This window comes from Numida meleagris, chromosome 6, assembly GCF_002078875.1.
Source record: "Numida meleagris isolate 19003 breed g44 Domestic line chromosome 6, NumMel1.0, whole genome shotgun sequence".
NCBI classification, from domain to species: domain Eukaryota; kingdom Metazoa; phylum Chordata; class Aves; order Galliformes; family Numididae; genus Numida; species Numida meleagris.
Window position 1 is genome coordinate 52,169,981 of NC_034414.1, and position 20,880 is coordinate 52,190,860.

General features: G+C 38.0%; 1 protein-coding gene across 6 annotated transcripts in view; it reads left to right on the forward strand.

Moving 5' to 3' along the window:
• The window catches only part of TDRD9 (tudor domain containing 9), a 69,718-nt gene that overhangs the window by 11,976 nt on the left and 36,862 nt on the right, over positions 1-20,880 (forward strand). For 2 of the 6 annotated variants that reach the window (XR_002440964.1, XM_021403972.1), the window contains exons 2-8: positions 6,037-6,143; positions 11,173-11,273; positions 11,811-12,032; positions 12,501-12,623; positions 14,030-14,110; positions 16,607-16,771; positions 20,190-20,293. Coding sequence is in view for 5 of the 6 variants with exons in the window: in XM_021403972.1 (XP_021259647.1) it covers positions 6,037-6,143; positions 11,173-11,273; positions 11,811-12,032; positions 12,501-12,623; positions 14,030-14,110; positions 16,607-16,771; positions 20,190-20,293 (903 nt within the window). In the remaining variant the exon portion in view is untranslated. Of the gene's footprint in view, positions 1-6,036; positions 6,144-7,508; positions 7,635-10,799; positions 10,854-11,172; positions 11,274-11,810; positions 12,033-12,500; positions 12,624-14,029; positions 14,111-16,606; positions 16,772-20,189; positions 20,294-20,880 lie in introns of those variants that run through there. The other 4 variants (XM_021403974.1, XM_021403973.1, XM_021403975.1 and 1 more) reach the window with 3 other exon arrangements.

The following is a 20,880-nucleotide window of genomic DNA, read 5'->3' on the forward strand; positions in this document are numbered from 1 at the left end:
ACTTCTGGATAAATAAGAATTATTGATAGAATGTCATAATGACAAATGACACCACCCTCCAGAGCAGGCTGCCCAGGGCCCCATCCACCCTGGCCTTGAGCACCTCCAAGGATGGGGCAGCCACAGCTCTCTGGGCAGCCTGTTGCATTCTGTGACAGGTTGATGTTTCCTATTATATAGGAAGGTCACTAATGCTAACAGTCACCTGAGAAAAGTGATCTGTACTTAGCAGATAGGATGGTGTGCTTCTGTTTATAGGTACTGTCCCACTACTTAGGCTTAATAATAAACTTTGCTGTTTTTTTTCTTTTGATATGACAGAACAACTCACTGGAGTCATTTCAGGCTGCAGACAGATGGTGTGTCTGCCTCCTCAGATCTCCTCAGACAGCATTGGACTGCTTGCACTTGTTAACAGCTATGAACAAAACCTGCCACAAGCCTACACAAGAGGCCTATTGATAACATCCCTTGTTTGGTCCATTGCTGTGACAGCTAACAACAGTAATAATTCACTTTTTAGAACGTTAACTGACAAAGTTGTTAACCATCACTGTATTCCCATTCATGTGATGAATAAAACCGGGACATGCTTAAAGCTGCTGCCTTCCAGTTGTACTTTGTGTACCATTAATGTCCTTGGTGCCGGTGACACATCACTAATAGGGCAGTTAGGGGTGTCATTTGGTAATTGAGGCGATCCTGCATTTGATACTGATCTTCGTGGGGCAGTGAAGATGGTGAAGATTATAGATGGCAAAGTGTATGAGAAGCAGGTGAGGTCACTGGGTTTGCTTAGAGGGGGCTGAGGCCTTGTGGCAGCTGCAGCTCCTCACAGGGAGTGGAGGGCAGCGCTGAGCTCTGCTCTGTGTGACGGCGACAGGGCCCGAGGGGACGGCATGGAGCTGTGTCAGGGGAGGGGCAGCTGGGGGTTAGGGAAAGGGTCTGCACCAGAGGGCGGTGAGCATGGAACAGGCTGCCCAGGGCAGTGGGCATGGCCCTGAGCTCCTGGAGTTCAGAGTGTTGGGACAGTGCTGTCAGACATGGGGTTTGGATTTTGGGTAGTATTGTGCTTTGAATTAGATGATCCTTGGGGCTCATCTTAACTTGTAATCCATAACTGTGACAACACTGATTTACAAAACTATCACACACTGAACAGTCTGGGTGGTTTTGCTGTGTAGCTTGTCACCACATGCTCTGGATGCTTGTTGGTCCGTTCTGAAGAACCCTACTTGAGCTTTCTCTGCAGAAAGGAGCTCATAGAACTCACCTGTAGAGTCTGATTCTTTGAAGATCTACAGTTTGTCCCTGTCTTCCTGACTGGCATAAAATCTTAGACCTGTAGGTACAATAAATTTGAGGATTAAGGTGTTTTTTTCCTGGCATTTGCCCTTGTTACTCTTCTTGGATTTTGACTGTGGATGAAGTGGGAGACAGAAGGTCTCACAGAGCTATTAGCTTAATATAGCACAAATATTTTTGAAATGTGAAGGTTACATAATCTATCCAAATCCACGTTTTCCTTGGATTTTTTTTGGATTTTGCAAAGTAGTCCACGTGTACTTCCTCACTCTTTAGCTAGTTCAGGTCTTAAAACAGGTGTCTGAGTTACTGCTGTGATGAAGAGCTGTTGTGGGCGTTTGAGATGCCTTTGTATGAAGGCTTGATCACTAAGTAGCTAACTAGATATTTAGAACAGCACTCTTCAGTGGGGGGAAAAAGCAAGTATCACATCGATTCTCAACATGTAAATAATTTTGTAAAATATGTATTTTAGTATTCAGTGGTTAAGCTTCGCTTGCTATGAATTCAAGTAATTGTTTTGTTGTTTTTTTTTTTTGGCTGAAGCATTACAGCTTTTGAGTGACAGTACATTTTTATGTAAAGTTGGTGTATTTCTGCAGGAAAGACCAGTCTTCTGAAAGTCTGGAATGCCCACTGCCAGTTAAAAGGAGTCATTTTTAGGATGTCCTTCAGTAACACCAGAGGAAGGTTATTTACTGTCATGGCAAATGTTCAGTTATGTAAAGTGTCACATTATTTTAGTTTCAGAGAAGAGGCTTTGAAATGGTCTACAGTATATATTGTACTAAAACTGTACAGCAAAATATTGCTCTGTGTGTTCAGTGTTCTTTAAGTGATCTTTCTTCCCCCCCCACGGTCTCTCAGTAGGTGGTCAGCTCGTGTGGCAGGAGCCGTGACTTAGGGCAGTCCTTCTCTTGTCATGTGTGAAATGAGTGACACTGGTTTTACATTCAGCTCCGCTCTAGTGTGAACAGAGATTTTCATGGCAAATGATGCAGAATATGAACGAGCAGAAGTACATATGCAAGAATCTTTAAAAACTTCCGTCATAGAACAGTTCTTTTCTTCCTTCTTATTTCTACCTGATAGAAACTTCTACTCCAAAATTAAATAGCTAATGGAATTACCTGAATTTTTTTCTTATTTGATTAGCAACCATCTGAATCTTTCAGGCATTGTTGCGTATTTGAATATTTTCTTTCTACAGCCAGATTTGCTGAGGAACCAGAGTTCTTTTTCACAGAATAACACTGGATGTTTCTCCTCATTTTTTTTCCTTTCCAGTCATCGCTTCTAGAGATGTTAATTGTGTTCAGTGCATATACTGATGGGGTGGGTTGTTTATTTGTTTTTTTAGTATATGTTGCTGAGAAGATCCAAATACATCAGCTGTCAGTTGTGACTGAGATTGAGCAATTGACTCTGGTTTTGAGAAATGAGTGTATGCAAGAGTGCTTTGTTTGATATTTCAAATTATGTTTGGATAGAAAATTCACTGAGTATTATTCAGTTGTGATGGCCTTGTTGACTTATTAGAGGTCATTCTGTAGCTTGAAGAAAACGAAGACCTTTTTCTATCTGAAATTACTTAAAGAAAAGCACCCTTAGTGTATTTGAGAGCGTTTAGAGTTGGATATGTCAACAATTTCTGGTGTTAAACTGTTTCCCTTCTGTTAATTCTGCCTGAAGTGACAGCCACATTTAATTTTATGTTCATGACGCTGATTTGACCTTTAAACCCAACAGTGAAAATATTTTAAAATATTTTCTCCCCATCAAATCAATCCTGAAACTCAGTGTAAGCAGTCACATGTGCAAAGATCAGTCATGCTTCAGAAAAAGGTTATAGTGGTTTAACTGTGTGTTAAAGAGTAAGGAAAGTATCCCACAGTCTTGTAACAAACAATACCAGTTATCTTTCAAAAAAGAGGCATGCTAAGCACTGTCTCTTTCCCTGTGTAGGAAAGCCATTTACTGGCTGCTGCTCCTCAGGCTTGAAGTTCCTGCATCTGCTCCTTCTGGGTGTATTTTGGAAAAGAGATGGGTCTTGAGTTGGGTGCAGCTTAGAGGTAGCTGATGTGTTTCGTTCTACAGCTGTTACAGCATCTCAACAAGTAACTCTTGGTAGTGACATTACTGGTTGGTTGTGTTCCAGTGGTTTATAATTTTGTCAGCTTTTGTCCATTCAGGATAATTTTTCATGTCATATGTTGGCCGCAGATTTTTGCTGCAGAAAACTGTCTACTTCTGAGGATGGAATGTGCAAGTGTGCTCTGGATTTGAATAAGGTCAAACTCACTGTTTCTAAATTTAATTTTTTTTTTTTTTGTGAGGGGAAAGGAAGAAAAAACAGAACATCTCAAGTCTCCTAATTTTCTTTAAATTGAAATAATGATTTGAGTTTTTCTATAATTATGTAGGGTCAAGAGAATCTGGAAGGCCTATGGAATATATTCTATTTTAGGGGCAGGTATGCTGAAAGGCAATGCCTTCACTGCACCGGGGGAATAGAAGTGGGGATGAGAGAACCGGTGTATTGGACAGAGACATGCTTCGTAAGTAGCGTCTGGTGAAGCCCCATCGTTAGTGTTGTCCTCTCCTATCATGGAATGGATTTGAATTTTCTGCATCTTGACATTCCTCTGCTGTCAGCAAATGCTTGTTGAAGCTCATCAGAAAAATACTCCATTCCTTTCTGTCTATGTAACAGATGATGGCTTACCAATGATTAAGTGCGTTACATTGTTCTGATGACTTAGAAAACTGCCAGAGGGCTGCAGAAGGAATTTTTTTTTCAATTTACTTAAAATATATATGTCTGTATATACTGTTTTTTTATTAAAGCTGCAAAGTTCAGCATTCAGACACTGTGAAATTATGTAATTAAAGTTGTTTGTTCATTTCATATGCTCATATGCAATTTCCCAATTACATATGATTTTTCTCCAAGACCATAGCCTGAATCAGTGAATAGACTGAGCAATGTTCATTACTAATGAGTGGCTATTAAGCATTTTCTTTATTCATTGCGTAGCCTGAGGTTTATTTACTGCATGCTGCTTTCCGAAGACAAAACCTTAAGAAAAGAAGAAAATAGCCTGATACCCAAATAAATACCTGATGTAACCTTACAAATCACTGAGGACACGCTGTCCTTGTTTTCCTGGAGTTACGCAGGCAGTGGTCAGAAGCATATCCTGTGAGCCCATCTTGAAGTGCTCAATATACTGTCTCAGGGAGTGCCTATCTGAATATATGCAGCATTATTTAAAACGGGGTTTATTAAGTCATTTCAGCTGCAGCTTAAATACCCGTGCTCCATTTTAATAGCTTTATCATATTTTTGTTTTTATTTGTGTTGAATAGTTATTAAGTAGAATAACTTAACAGGTAGGCTGACTGTATGTCTATGAACTCTTCCAAACAGTGCCTGAAGTTTTGGGGCTGTTGCGGAGTATTCTCTCTGCCAGGTATTTGAGAAGAGTTCCTGTGGTCAGCCTGCTGCTGTCCACTTTCTGTAAGCTGGCAGCTGCTCCTCATGTGGCAATTGTGCAGATGCGTGGAATCCTGTTGAACTCTGTGCTGAGATAGTCAAGAGCTAGGGAAGCATCGCCTTAGCTCTATGAACAAAATATCACTACAGCAGGATATGAAGCCATTGTGTAGGCTTTTGTGTCCTTCCTCTCCTGTTTTGTTGACAGCAGTACAGTGATAAATATGTAGTGTTTTCTGTGGGAGGAATAGTGACGGATTTCAATGAATCTAGTTGTAGCACAACCACGCTAGCATGGAGTTTGTCTTATTGGAGAAGGTGGGCACTTGTGGCATTAAGATACTGTGAACTAAGTGTACGTGTGACAGTGTTATGTTAAAAATCTGCTGTTTAATTGTTCTTGAAGTTAATCCTGCTTAATGTTTGGATCAAGAAATAGAGACTTCTACAGCGGTATCCATTTATAAAATATCTCAGAGATAAGAACTTCTGAGAAACAGATTTGCTGTGCACTACTGGGCCCAGAGTTTAAATGGAAGTTTAAAACCCTAGTTTTGACTTTGTGTTCACAGCTCTACAGTACTTAGGTTCATTTATGAATTGTTATTAAATACAATTGTTGCATGTGTACTACTTTATTCTCTGGTGAAATCCGGAGAAAATCCGTGTTTTTCTTCATGCCATGTATGTAGAACAGATTTTTTTTTTATCTCATATCATTGTATTATGTTATGGAGGCTTCGTCTTAGGTGTAGTGGCGTAACTCTGAATTTACATAAAGTTCTCTTTCTGGTACCTTGTTCCCACGCCACCATCATCTCTTGACTCAAAGACAAAAGTTGGGAAATTTATTCCTTTCCACCTCTGCTGTCTAGGGAATTGTGCCAGAATTGTGTGTATTCTCTGACAAAAATGTGTGAAACTGAACTAGTTAATATTTGTTCAAAAGAAATCTTAGACTTTCATCAGGAGAGAAAATCCTAGGTATTTAAGAACTTACTGGAGGACACTTTGGGAACTCAGTTTTTTAAATCCAGACAAGATTTAATGTGGCACTTTCCTCAGGCTAGTATCTTAATGCAAGGACAAAATGAATCTATAAAGTTTGTTAATTAAAGTAGGTACTACATGACATAGTGTGTCTGAATGTACTGTATAACGCTGTTACTCCCAGAGAGATCTGTGACTACTGAATTAGGAATTACACCTTGAATTGCCATTTCTTTTCTGCTTAGGCTGCCTACCGCCAAGAGAAGTGAAACTGAATTTGCTGAAAAATACAGACAAGTGGAGGCCCAAAAGCGAGATGCATCTGGGAACTATCGGTTTGTCTGTGAACAAGGTAAAAGCAAAGGGGGAGAACAAAACACTTCCTACTATAACTTCAGTTGTACCTGTCCTTTTTCCAACATTTTTCTCCTTCTGTCTTCCCTCAAACAAAACTGAAACCCATATGCTTATTTCCTGCTTATCTAATGCTGTGTTTGTACACTTGGGCAAGACATGGTGGTTGAAAAGAAAACAACCGTCTTATTTTCTGAGAACAACAGTGCCTGATGTTGTTGCATAAATCTGTGTGCATACATCTACTTTATTGCATTGCTAAAGGCAGATATGTTAGGTATGTATCTGCAAGAAAAAACACTCTGCATTCAGTATGTCTTTCTCTTCTGTTTTCCCATTGTTCTCTTTGTGTTATTTCTGCGTGTACTTGATGGTTGTTTTGTTTGTCTTTAGAGAGAAATTTGAATGCACCTCTTTCCTAGGAGCTCCGGTAAAAGCAGAATGAGGCTGGCTCAGTTGTCAGGACAGCTTAGCTTCAAACTCTTAACTGTGCTTCTTAATTTTCAAATTTGCTAATGTAGTTGATTTCCAAAGGAAAGGACATCTTTGTGGTTGGTCTGTTTTGTGTGTCATTGTATGATTTTTTTCATTTTTAAATTCCTTTGCTGATTTTCCGAAATTTGGAAAATGGAGAAATTTTCTATGAATTAGTGTCCTTCCATGCCTTTGCAAATTGCATGACCTCTGGAATTTAGGTAGATCCTGCAGTTAGTTGACTTCTTATCAGCTGAAAGGCAGCAGGTGTGGTTGGCCTGTCCAGTGTGTGCAGTGCACTTGTCCAAAGCACAAAATATTATCTCTTGTTCACTTGATGTAATACAAAATTTGTGGGAGACAATGAGGCACTGAAAACACCGAGTAATGGGATTGAGAGAAGCCTAGGGTGTTGTAGTTCAGAAATGTGTTAATCTTTTTTTTCGTGTACTTTACTAGTGAAGGAAGGACAGCAACAAATTCCATACATTCCTATTTGTTTAGTTTGTAAGAGCACATTGGTTTTGATTAATATAGGAAAATGCCATAAATTGGTTAACGTCTACTGCCTATTAAATATGGCTTCTAAGATAGGGTAGGAACTTAATTTTGCAGTACTGGTGGCCTGCTTAATTATGAATGGAATTGATATTTGCAGTGTTTCTGTGAAAGAAATGGAGTTAGAATGTATGCTTGTTAGGAAATACTTCTGCATAATCATCCTGGTGTGTTATTTTATAAATACTTCTTTTCTCCTGGCCTACCCTAAAGTGTTTCTCCTTGGCGTTCATACCTTCTAATATTCATACTTGCATTCATACAGATTTGTACTGTTAGTGTCCTTGGAGTATATCTGATTGAGTCCCACCTGCAGCTATCAGTTCCATGTGTCATGGTGTGCATGTTCAATTGAAGAACATGAAGAATTGTGGGAAGATTTTTCTTGACCAGGTCTTAACCCTTCAAGCAGTGTCTACTACCAATGTAGTCAAGAAATAGGCTGCACAGCGTGAAGGTGAGAAGGTGATTTCCCCTGGCGGTTTCAGAGTTGGTATCCCTTCTCTTGCTTCCTTCATCCTGAGTTGCTGTTATAACTGCAGATAAATTCCTAACTTGGGCAGCCTGTTTACATTTTCTGTAGTTACTGAAACTGCTGGTCTCTTCTCTTGTGCTTTGGTGTTCTAGGAAGTTCTGTGAAGTTTAAAGCTTGTTGTTTCCAGCTTCTTTGAAAGAGGATATGCTTTTATACCGAGAGGACAAACAAAAGTGCCTAATCTGCTTCTCTGTTGGGAAAGCAGGTTGTCAAGGAGGTGTGCTTGGAATTTTATCTTCCACAGAGCGTAGTAGAAGTGACAGTGCTGTGAATAGGAAGTTGATGTGGATTTAAAGAAAAAAAAAAGTTTTATATTTATTAGCTGAAAAAGAGAATATCCAGCAGTAATTCTTCCCTGGTACATTAGTCCAGTTTCACAGTCAGTACTGGCTATCTGAATCAAAGAACTATTAATGCTTCTTTGATGTAATGAGATCCCAGAGTGCTGTGCAGTGTAAATGCCTTATGGGCCTGTGTGTCGGTTTCGTATACATAGAGTCATGGAATGGTGTGGGTTGGAAGGGGCCTTTAAGATCATCTAGTTCCTGCTCCCCTGCTATAGGCAAGGACACTTCCTTAATTAAGGACATTCTTATTAATGTTTATAAATATCTTAAGTGTGGGAGTCAAAGAGTCATGGCCAACTTCTTTTCAGTGGTCTGTGAGGACAGGACAAGGGGAAAACGGCCATAAACATGAGCATAGGAAGTTCTGCACCGATGCACGAAGGAATTTCTTCACGACGAAGGTGATGGAGCACTGGAACAGGCTGCCCGGGGGGGATTGTTAATTCTCCTTTTCTGGAGATATTCAAGACCCACCTGGATGCCTACCTGTGCAGCCTGATGTAGGGGGCCTGCTTTGCAGGGGTGTTAGACTTGATGATCTCTAGAGGTCCCTTCCAACTCCTTCAATTCTGTGATTCTGTGACACCTCCCGCTAGACCAAGTTGCTCAGCACCCCATCCAGCCTGGCCTTGTCTGCTTCCAGGGAGGACTTCTTAGTATCTAGTCTAAATCTACCCTCTTCCAGTTTAAAACCCTTTCCCCTTGTCCTGTCACTACCTGCCCTTATAAAAAGTCCCTCCACAGCTTTCCTTTAGGCCCCCTTCAGGTACTGGAAGGCTGCTATTAGGTCCCCCCAGAGCCTTCTCTAGGCTGGAGAGCCCCAGCTCCCTCAGCCTGTCCTCATAGGGGAGCTGCTCCAGACCTCTGATCATCTTTGTGGCCCTCCTCTGGACTAGCTTCAACAGCATGGGACACGTTCTTGCATTAAGCGTTCTTTTCTGAACCATATGCACTAATGCACTGAATGTAATTGTTACCTGGAAAAACTGATTAAGCAACGCAGCCTTCCCACCTCTGCAGGATTATGCTGACACCAGGATCTTTTCTCTAGCAGCTTGAGATTTCTTCCAGCATTGGTCAAATCCTGCAGAGTTACTGATGTCTCAGCAGTGACATGTTTGTGCCAGAGGGAAGCCAGTCAGCCTTTGGCAGTGTTTCTGTGACAGAATGCTAGATCTGAGTTTTGCTGGAGTATATATTTAGAATCTTTAACCAAAAATATTTTAAAAAGGACACTTTTACTATTTTCTAGGGATGGTGATATTAAGTTCTTTCAGATATTTTGTAGTGCTAAGTAAATAACTGCCTAAGCTGTATCTGTTTTCATATTACACAGATTCTAGGTAAAGAATCGTTCTTGTTGGAGAGTGTTCTGGGTTTTTTTAATACTTTATCAGAGTGCCTTAATGAACTGTCCAGTGTTGGGCATTTTATATTTAGGCTGTGACCTTTATTTTACAGTAAATATTTCCCTTCTCAAAAGATTAATAGATTTTGTTGCCAGTACTGTGTGTATTATTAAAAACAATACAACAGCAACAAAAAAAACTCAACATAAAAAAAAAAAGTGAAGTTTTTAATTTTTATTATTTAAATGCAGAGATGTAAGTAAATTTCGTTGCTACACCTTGTGACAGCCATTGGAAATACATAGCAATTCTAGAAATTCCTCTTTTAATTTTAGTATTATTTTTTTTAAGCCAAACTTTTTTATTTCACAAAATTACTCCATTCCAAAGCTCTGCCCTCGTTTTCCTTTTCTGTACCTCCCTCCCCACCCGTTGAAGTTGCTATTCTCCTTCTCACAGGCAGTCTGACAGCAAACTTCTGGTCTTTGTGGTAGCACTGTAAAATTTGGTGCTGCGTTTCCCAGTGTTAACTGTGACTAAAGGCATGCTGCAGTCTCTTGGCAACAGTGTCACATCAAAAGGTCATACTGTTACTTAACAGTATTTTTTTGATTGTGCAGAGGTAGAAAAATAATGATCTTCACTACAAAGTATGGTTTATTTTTTCACTGTGGGAAAATATAAATTAGGCATTTTCTTTTCAGTACTGTTTTAAAAAAGCGTTTGTGGGAACTGGGATAGATTTTGCGCTTGTAATGTAAACTGTACAAAAATGCTGTGCTTTGAATTAAGAGGAAAGCACAGAAAATTACAGCGTTGTATATATCCTTGGCTGGGGGCTGACCTGCTGGAAAGGAGCTCAGCAGATGAGGACCTGGGAGTCCTGGTGCACAGTGTGCTGACCATGGGCCAGCAGTGTGCCCTTGTGGCCATGAAGGCCAATGGTAACCTGCAGCGCATTAAAAAGAGTGTGGCCAGCAGGGTGAGGGAGTTGATCCTGCCCCTCTGCCCTGCCCTGGTGAGGCCACATCTGGAGTACTGTGGCACTTCTGGGCTCCTCAGTTCCAGAAAGACAGGGAACTTGTAGAGAGAGTCCAGCGGGGGGCCATAAAGGTGGCTAAGGCCTGGAGCATCTCCTGTATGAGGGCAGGCTGAGACACCTGAGGCTGTTCAGCCTGGAGGAAAGGAGACTGAAATCTCATTTATGTGTACAAATGACTTAAGGGAGGGTATCAACAAAATGGTGCCAGGCTGTTTTCTGTGATGCCTAGCAACAGAACCAGTTCAAACTGAAACACAGAAAGTTCCATATGAACATGAGTAAAGGCTTCTTTGCTGTGAGGCTGACAAAGCTCTGGAACAGGCTGCCCAGAGAGGTGGAGAACTCTCGTTCTCTGGAGATAGTTGAAACCTGCCTGGATGTGGTCCTGGGCAGTGTGCTCCAGGTGACCCTGGTTGACGTGGGGAATGGGACTAGATGATTCCAAGCAGTCTGTTCCCACCTCAGCCTTCTGTGTTTGTGACACTGGTGGTTTATACACAGAAGAAACATCCTCCCAGAGCAACTGCTAGTAAAACAACAGTTACTTAAACACAGAAAATCACTTTAATCTGTTAATAATAAAAATTATTAGTTCTGTTACATCCGTCAGTGTGTGATTTAAACTTTGTAGAAGTTAGGTTTTCAAATACAGTAATTATGTTCCCCTGCTCATCTTTCTCCTTATGTATTGTTGTAACTTACTTTTGATTATTTTTTATTAGATACTTCAGTGCCGAATTGTGAGCCAGGTGTTCGGAATTCTATACCAATCACAACTAAGCATAAATGTGCTTATATGCCTATAGCCAGATACAGGGAAGAGGTAATCACGTGTTTGGTTTTTTTTTTTTTTTTTTTTTTTTTAAGAAAAGCTTATCTTAAGGCAGAGAATCATAAAACTACATTTAAAGCAACAACACGCCATAGAAAAGTAGAGCTATTTTTTTTTTTTTTTTTTTTTTAATTTAGTTGGGGGTTTTGTGTGTGGTTTTTTGGCTTTTTTCTTCCTTTTTTTTTTTTCCCCAGAGGGGAACTGCTTTTCCTGTTTTAAGCATTGTAGGAGAGGCTTTGTTCAATGTACAAAAGCTTTGTGCACTGTGCAAAACCACTGCACAAAAATCCTTTCAGGAAGAAACATTGCTATTATGTTTTGTTCGTAGAAATATATGTGAACTACACAAATGTGAATGTGCGTCTGTGATCTTTTCTGTGACCTAATGCCTCAGACATTACAGAAATATGCTGTAATGTTCTACAAATATTTATTTAGCTTCCTGAAAGGTATTGATAATTCACATCTGTTTGAAATCTGTTATAAGTTGTTCCATAGACTTACAAGCTTTTTGAAAAATTGTTTCAGATCTTGTCTCTGATAGAAAGCAATTCAGTTGTGATTATACAAGGAGCAACGGGAAGTGGTAAGAGCACGCAGCTTCCACAGTATGTTCTGGATTATTGCACTGAGCAATCTGTCTACTGCAACATTGCTGTTACCCAGCCTCGGAAAATTGGTGCCAGCAGCATTGCCAGGTGGATTAGCAAGGAGCGATCATGGACACTAGGTGGATTAGTAGGCTACCAGGTATTTAAAAAAAAAAATAATCAAATTGTATTTAAAAATAAGGAGGAAAAAGCACCCTATCTTGTTTCTCGATTACATCTCTTTTCTTGGTTACTTAGTCATCATATCTAGTTTGCTGAAGAAATTTTCAGAAATCTGCTTTTAAAATGGAATTGCAGCTTTTTAGCTGTATGCTGTTAAACGTTCATAAGCAAATGTGTAAGCTTTTGAAGTTAAGCAAATAGAAGTACTAGTTAGATGCCACCAGAAATGTAATTGTCTGTGTTCTGGCAATTGGAGGCATTTATATCATTAATTACTGAAATTGTTTCAGAATTATGTTCTGTCTTTCTCTTTAGAGGCTTTTCCAAGCTCGAATGAATGGATATAGCTGATGCCTTTATATCAATTCGGAGTTCTTTCAGATGCATACTGCTGGAATACATTAAATATCTGTTCATGTCTGTATTATTCTTTTCATTATGTTAGGTAGGTTTAGAGAACATGTCCACAATGGAGACAAGGTTGCTGTACATGACAACTGGAGTCCTTCTTCAGAAAGTAGTTAATGCCAAAAGCCTAACTGAATTCACACACATCTTCATTGATGAAGTAAGTCACTGGAAATGCATTTAAATTTCAGGTTAAGAAAACCTTATCTTTTGTGTCTCTCACCATGCTAAAGAAATCAAAATGCAGACATCTTTTATGAATAAATAAAGATTCTTTGTATAACTTGTCCAAACTAACAGTTCTTGAAATAGCCTTGACTTGGAGTTCTTTGAACACTGTGATTTAGAACTGAGGGTTTGTATACCACTAGGCTGTTAAAGCCAAAGATAAGAAAATGTGGATTAGATATAAGATGCAAGAATTAAACAATTAAATCTACTTAGATGAGTGAAGTTTTGTGGCACTTTATACAGGAGAGCAGATCAAGATTTCTTTAGATTTAGTTTGCTTGAGTGCTCTAGCCTGAACTGATTGTATCAGCATGTTGTGCTTTCAGCAGCTTTTGAGTCCTGGCTTTCAGGTCTGTATGTGCTTTTTGCTTCCACAGCCAGAACTCTAGTTCCTAATAGTTTCCTCACACCTATCCCACAGATACTGGTCTTGACTAAATAGTCACTATTTTAGTAACGCTCAACTTTATCCTTCATTAAAGGTCCCGAACCAGTCAGGGTACTGCAGGCCCATGGGAAGTATTTAAGGAAGACTTAGATCCAAAAATGCTAACCTCACAGCAAGTCCTAGCAGTCAGCCCGAGAAGTGTCTTTGCTGAATGTTTTTCATAGTGAATATATTCACTATTTTTTAATAGTGAATATAAGCATATACATTACACTGAAGTATGCAAATTACCTGAAAGGGATGAATATTCACCCTTTGAACAGTGAGATCTGAAAAAAACTGCTGTTCTTAATTGTACATAAACTGTAATAACTGTAGAAAAGAGTATGTCAATCATTGATAATGTTGAGTAGAAGCCATTATTGACCCGTACAAGTAGTAACCAAAAAAGGTCAGGATATAAGAATACATAAAGAATTGGATGGAAAATAATGCTGTAAAGAGATGTTGTGTATTTTGATCCTGACTAGAAGCCATTGGGAACAAGAGTAATCTCATTTGATTTGCTTAGCTTTTAGACAAGAAGAAGATCTGTTTCCTGCTGGGATCAGTTTTGATCCTACCAGTACAATTGACTTAGCTATCCTCAGAATCCTCACTGTTACTTCAGTTGTTACTGTTAAATCTAGAGCTCATGACTGGTTTTCTGGTTTAATGACAAGTGGTGTTTGAATTTTTACAGAGGAGGCTATAGTTGTTTGAACAGCTGTGTTGAGATTTAAAATGAAGCTGAATTGCTTAGTCCTAAAGGTGTATTTTCTGCTATGGAAAAGTCTCGTTCTAAATTACAGAAGTGTATAAATCATGAAAACAAGCAGCATAGGAAGGGACATTCCAAAATAAGTACATGAATTAATGAAAACTGAATTGTGGATGGTATCTTTCAGGTGCATGAGCGTACTGAAGAAATGGATTTTTTGCTCTTGGTAATTCGTAAACTGTTGCGTACAAATTCACAATCGGTGAAGGTAGGTTAAAGCATATTCTATTTCTTTCTTGCAAAAATAAACTCATTTTTTATCTACAGAGAGCATAGTTTTAAAAAGCTTACTTTTATATTAGTCATTATTTTTAACTTAAATATTATTTATTTTGCTGCTCTTCTTAAGCAAGTAAGCTAAAGGGCGTTCTTTTCCCGGCCAGTATGTGTTCGAAGAACTTTTTCTTTTCCTCATGTTAAAATGAATTAGCTTCTAAAGTTTGCTTAAGGCTAAAAATGCAAGATGGAGATTTGACTAGAGTTATGTATGGGGTATTGAGGGCACTGGTTATCCTTGGTTAAATATAGTAGCATTAACTTCTGGAAGTACTAACAAAAAATAGAAATGTTGGATTGCATTTTCTAGGCAGAACTGTTAGTATAATCTGAGATCTTTCTCTGCATGCTAGGAAACTAATACAACTGTTTGCAGAGATTTAGCGTGACGTGTTTAGTCTTCGTGGTCTCAAAGTAACAAACTCATGAATTGTAAAAAATTAAATAGAGGAAATAGGCTAGCACGGAGTGTCTCTGTGCAGCTCTTTGGGAATGTAGAAATTCTGCAAGACTGTGATGTGTCCCTTGAGTGCTTCAGTCAAATGTTAACCTAATGCTAACTATTCTGTTCAAAACTAAGGTAACTTGAATCTGTATTGGCTTTTTTGTCCGGGTCAGACTAAACAGGGCCACTTCTGTTGCCGTCTAGTAATGCTGTTTAGGTAAAAAAGTAAAAACAGGATAAAGGTGGTGGTATTTTTACAGAACACAATTCAGGGTTCTAGAAGAAGCCCTTTTGGGAACGTCTGAATGTGAGAAGTGGTCTCGTGTGTATTTTGATTTGAAATTGCTGGGACTCTAGGCATATCTCTGCTGCACAAACGTTTCTGAACTGCTTGAAGAACTGCCAGCTTTGACTCTTTCCTTCCTATGTGTCGCTCTGCACTAGTGATAGTAGATGCTCCTTGCTGAGCTTCCGCTTGGAGAGTAAATCAGAGTTTTTTTGTTTTTCTCTTTAGTAGCGGGGGTTCATTCAAGTGTGCTGTTAGGAATCGGAGATTTTCCTTCCAGTTAGGAAGTACTCCATGCAGATTGCTATAAGGAAAAACTACAAATATGTCTGGAAGAAGATTTAATTTAATATTCCCTGCCTGTACCTGCAGTTACAATAATTTAGATGGGATTTAACTTTAATAGCCTTCGGGCAGGGTTATTTTTAGCCTGTTTTTCTAGCAAAGGTGGTCTCAGCCATGAGGCAGCTAATACAGTAGCAAGACAGGTTTCATATAATGCTTGCACAATTGCATCCTTTCAGATTTCTCCTTCTTTCAGAATTATGATAAATGATGACATCATGATTTAATCTGCTCTTTATATTTTCCTTATGCCTTGAAAAGTATGTGCTTTGGAGTTTTCTGAGCTCTGGGGTGTGATGCTCCCTCAGTAGCTGCGTACCTCTTTGTAGGAGGATGCTCTTTTATTGCATTTTTGTTTTGAGTGTTGATTTGTATGTTTTGTTGTTTTGTTTATGAATTTATGGGAGGTGTAATGGAAGAAAAACAAAATCAAAAGGCTGACAGCGTCCCAGTTCACACATAGTGCTTAGAAGCAGCTCAGAAGACCTGAGAATAACAAAACTGTATACCAGGTTATCACAGCTCCTTGCTTTTGTTATTTTCCAAGTTTAAGTGATCTAACCTACTCCAGGTGGCTGTGCTGGGCACTGGGTCTGCATTTCATAAAGAGAAGTTAGATGGTAAATAACCATAGCTACTGCTGCATTGTTCGCCCTTCTTTCATCCTGTACAGGTTATAAATTTTATAATAATTGCATTTTTTTTAAAAAGGCCTTATCAGGTAGCAGGTGCTCTTCTATTTGAGTGTGAATAGAAATTAAGAATTTTAGCAGAGTCGGCTACTAGCAAGGAGCTTAATGTGATGCTTGAGAGCTTTAAGGTGGATAAATTTATTGAAACTAAGGGAGAACCTGACATTCAAAAAAAAATTTTTTTTTAAGACTCGGATATCCCTACAGCTATAGGAATCTTATTTACAGTCTTATAGGACTCAGCCTCTCTTTTGATTGAAGTAAAGACACTAATATCTAATCTAACTTTTCAGTGAAAAGATTTGAAAATACTTAGTGAATGCTTTCTTGTTTTGAGGTCCATGAAGTGCTCATAAATTAAGAAAGAGTGCTAAATATTTTTGGGTTAAACTTTAACCACAGGAAAAAATCTTCACGTTTTCAGCCCTAGGTGTCTGGCCTGAGCCATTCTCTTAAAGGTGTGCTTCCCTTTTTCCATATCTCGTATCTAGGGCTTTAAAGTATGCAGTTCTGATTGTCTTAAATTTCCCTAGGATACGTGACAGCAGAAACCAAATGAAGACCACTGTAGCATAAAGAAATAGGGATTGTAAGATTCCAGTGTAGTATGGTGTTTTGCTTCAAAATTTGCTTTACATTCACTGTGCAATTTTTTAACAGATCATATTGATGTCTGCTACCATCAACTGTGAAGAAATTGCTGATTACTTTGCAATTCCAGTTGAAAACCATCTGAATCCAGCCTGTATTTTTAAGGTGGAATGCAAACCTTACGCTGTTGAAGAATATTATCTTGATGATTTGAAGCACATTGCTCATTTCCAGGTATGGGAATAAGATTTTACATCATTGGACATAATAACAAAGAAATTAGAATAGTCGGCTAAAAGCTGTATAGGAAAATTATGACTAGATGATTTTCCATTACAGTTCTAGACACAAATTAATATACGTTGATATAACAATTTGTCTAACTTTCAGTACCATGATCTGAGGTAAAATTTAACAGTTAAAGTAGAATACATACAGTTAGGCTTTAATAACTGAGATATGAGAGTAATTACTCAATCTTGATGATTCAGAACATTTTTAAAACACTAATACAATGAAGAAAACGAGATGAACCTAAACAGTAGCAGTTTGTGAACATACTGTTATTCTTTAGATTTCATCTCTGAATTCTACAGAAACTGGATTTAAAAACAAAAAAAAAAATCACAGTACAATTCCTTACGCTGTGCACAGAGCAGACATTTGTTACGCTTGAGCACAGGCAAGTCAAGCTAGAGGGCTGTCAACTGTTGAAGTTTTAATGCAGCCAAAGAAAAAAAATGTATATGGCACTTGGCTTGTCAGTGTTTGTACATTAGCATGGCAACACAGATAACATGGAGGAGATTACATAACATGTGAGTTTTTCTAAGAGATTGCTGATGATAGATGACAACAAAAAGATAACCAAGAAATTTAGTAAGAAATCTACTTCAGTCCGGTTGCTTTTGTCAAAGCATTCAGCAGGAGGTCGGCTGCCACACCTTTCAGCTCAAAGATCACAAACAAAAGAAACTGCTTTTAGTTCTTATACTTTTTTTTATATTTTCTTTGTTTTTTTTTTCCTCTGTATATGAGCATTAACTTTGATTTTCTAAGTTTTCATTTGTTTTTTAATGTTGAGCTCTCCTGGCCATTGCTGTTTTCTTCTTTAGTAAGAGGAAAGGAATATGATTGTCTAAGAATTTATTTGTACCCTAGGGCAACCTAGAAACAGAAATGCTCTTGAATTTTTTTTTTTAATACTTACAAAAAGAAATTGAGTTGGAAAGCCCTGATGTTTGGTCTTAAATCGTGCTCCTTATGGGGCTATGTGTGGAGACTTTCTCTGAACATTAAATTTATTAGAAATGCACGTAGAAAAATGGAAAGTCTAAGAAGATTTATGTAACAGGAAATTGCCTTAACTCACGGGCTCTAATAATTTGAGCATTAACATACGAAATAGGAACTCATCCTTCAGCATGTTAAAATTCAAAATTGGATAGCTGCCTGAGGTACAGGCTTCAGGCTTTAGTTCTAAGTATTTCTATTTAGAGAAGTCATATAGAAGAATACAGCATATTTAATAGAGAAAATGTTCTGTTATAGGTAAACGGTTTTTCTTTTCCCAGGTTTCATCTTGATTTTATAATTAATACTATAAGATCAGGTGTCACAAATCAACATTCATTGCTTAAAGCATCTTCACTTGAATTCATTCAGTCCTTTTACTGTCTTGTATGCCGTGAGGTGTGAACCTTTGTCCCTTCTCCAAAAGATCTTAGGATAATTTGATGTTACTGGATAAATGTAGAATTGTTTTATTCTGCAGATCTCTTGGCTTGAATATTGTCACTCATTTTTGTAGGTGATAATATTTTTAAACTATACTTGAAAATAATTTGTTTTCTTTGAGCAGTTCTGACTCGAGGTAATTTGGGAATTCGCTGATATTAATTGTGACTTGGAAGATAAGCAGAAATGCCAGTCATTATTTTGTATTCTTCTCTGTGCTTGTTTACAATAATCACTTTTCTGTGGCAAGATGGATGTTGCTGGATCAAAGATAAAGCTTTCCCCTTGAATGGCACCATTTCTAAAAAATCAGAAGGAAGGGAGAAACATTTTTCAGTGTAGCCTTGTTGAATGGTGCTACTGATAAATTTTTGAGTATAAGTCTATAAGGGCAGTTTCTTTTCTCTTTGTGTAATGACCTCTGAGCACATTCTTCTGGATGCTTAAATGAATCATTTTTTTGTCCTATCTGCGCAGGTTTTGATTTAAAAATGCCCAAGGGCTGTATCTGTAGGCAGCATAAGGCTATTTGTGTTCTGTAAATGCATACCCATTGCAGCAGTATAGCACTGGACATATAAATGCAAATTAATTGTTAATTAATAGTTAACTAATTAGTAGTTAACTGTGAGGTCAGACTTTTAAAATTTAAGCATGTAGGGTGTCTTGATCTTGGTCTTCAATAGATCTGTGTAATCCTATGTATCTACTTCTTATCTAAGGTAAAAAAAAAAGTTCCATTTTTGGTTTGCAAATGTAAAAACTCCTTCATATCCCCACAACTGAAGTCAGAGTCCAGATGAAAGATAGTAAACTGCTGTCAAAAGCAATTCTCATGATTTTGTATCACTTGAGTCAGTTCTGACTGGGCTTTTGGATCTACGATTTCTCACATTGTTACCTTTTATTAAGCGTGATGTGGCAGACTTGTCATGTTAAAGAATACTAAAGGTACAGTAGGTAACAAAACTGAAAAGACAAACTGGACAATTACTTAAGCATGGATAACCTCAAACAAAAATTTTGGTTTGAGTAACAGAAAATAGAAAAATTCTTAGATTATTGCATATTTTGTATTATGAAATAAAATTCAGTGCAGGCTGACTAAAGGTTTTCTCATTGTGGAGAAGTATATTATACTGTAAAAGTCAGAGGTTATGGTTAGTTAAGTAGAAAGTTTTTGAGAATGAGGAGAAATACTGAAAATTAAAGATGAGCTATTATTGAAAGCCATTTTCTCTGAGGGGAAAATGGATAATGCCATAGACCATTCCCAGAGCATGTCTCATTCATTAGTCAGTTTCTTTTAAAAAACTGAAACATGATTACGTCATTGACTTTGCTCTGAAAACTTGGTGGTGTGTGTTCTTAAATACTAAAGCCTTGAATATGTGACAGAATGCTAGAAAATGGTGTAGACAAACTCAGTTGTAGTTATGTTGTGTACAACGTAACTGTAGTTCCTTGGCAGAGTATGATATAAAATACAAGGTCTGTTGAAAGTAAAGATTACTTAAATGAGAAGATGTACATGACTTATTTGCAGTAAAGTTGAGGTGTATGTTATAGGACCATGAGAAGGACTGTGCCTTCCTTACACAAATTCCTCTCCACATCATCCAGTTTCTCTGTGTTGGAATTAGTTGCACATGCTTACTTCTTCTGGATAAGAAGCACATTCTACATGTTAGTAAGTGTGGGTTAGTGCTCATCAAAGGTAGTTAAATATCAGAAGTAATTTTATAGCATTAGAATAGTAGAACACTGGAAGGAAAATATGTATTTAGAAGGTAACTAGTGTTCTTTGTACGTCTGCTGTTCTGCACAAGTTTTAGTTGAAGAGCATTTGGCAAATTGACTCGCGTAATCTAGGTCGGTTTACTGTGTTAACCTTAATGCTTCCTTCTCCACACAGCTTCCTTATCAAAGAATTGATAAGCCAGTGATTGCAAAGGAAATATACGAGGTAGCAGTGTCTTTGATTCAGTCATTTGATGAGTTGGAGATGCAATGCAATGGGTAAGATACAGTCCAAGTTCTGTTATCAATGGTTCTTTGTGGAATCGAGACACTAATTAAGGAATAAGGCCTAAAGCAACCTGCATAGTGTAATTGTTACTGGTGCCTCACTTTTCCATGTATCACTGCTTTTATTTGATGAATCAGTGTGATTTCTTCTCTGTACTGAGAATCCTTGTAGGTGTTACTGAACGGTTTGTGTTCCTGAAATAAAATTAATGCCGTAAAGCGTGGCTATCCAAGCAAGCCATTTCATACAGGAACTGCTTTCTTCGCTCCTGGTCACAGCTGAATTTTTTTATATGACGAATAAATAAAACATACATTAAGCCATGGAAAAATATAAGCAAGACATTAATTTCCTCAGATTGTTTATCTAATGCTTTCTTTTACTGTCTTTTGAAAGAAGTGATTTTTTTTCTGGGGTACTCCATAGATTTTGTAAACTGATGGTTAGTTTCTGAAAAAAATGTAGTAAAGTGGCTTCTGCAACTTTAGTCTAACACTGATTGGTTATTTGTTAGGGGTCTTTTTTGGTTCCACGTATTGTAATCCATTGTAAATACATACTGGAGAAATGATTTTGT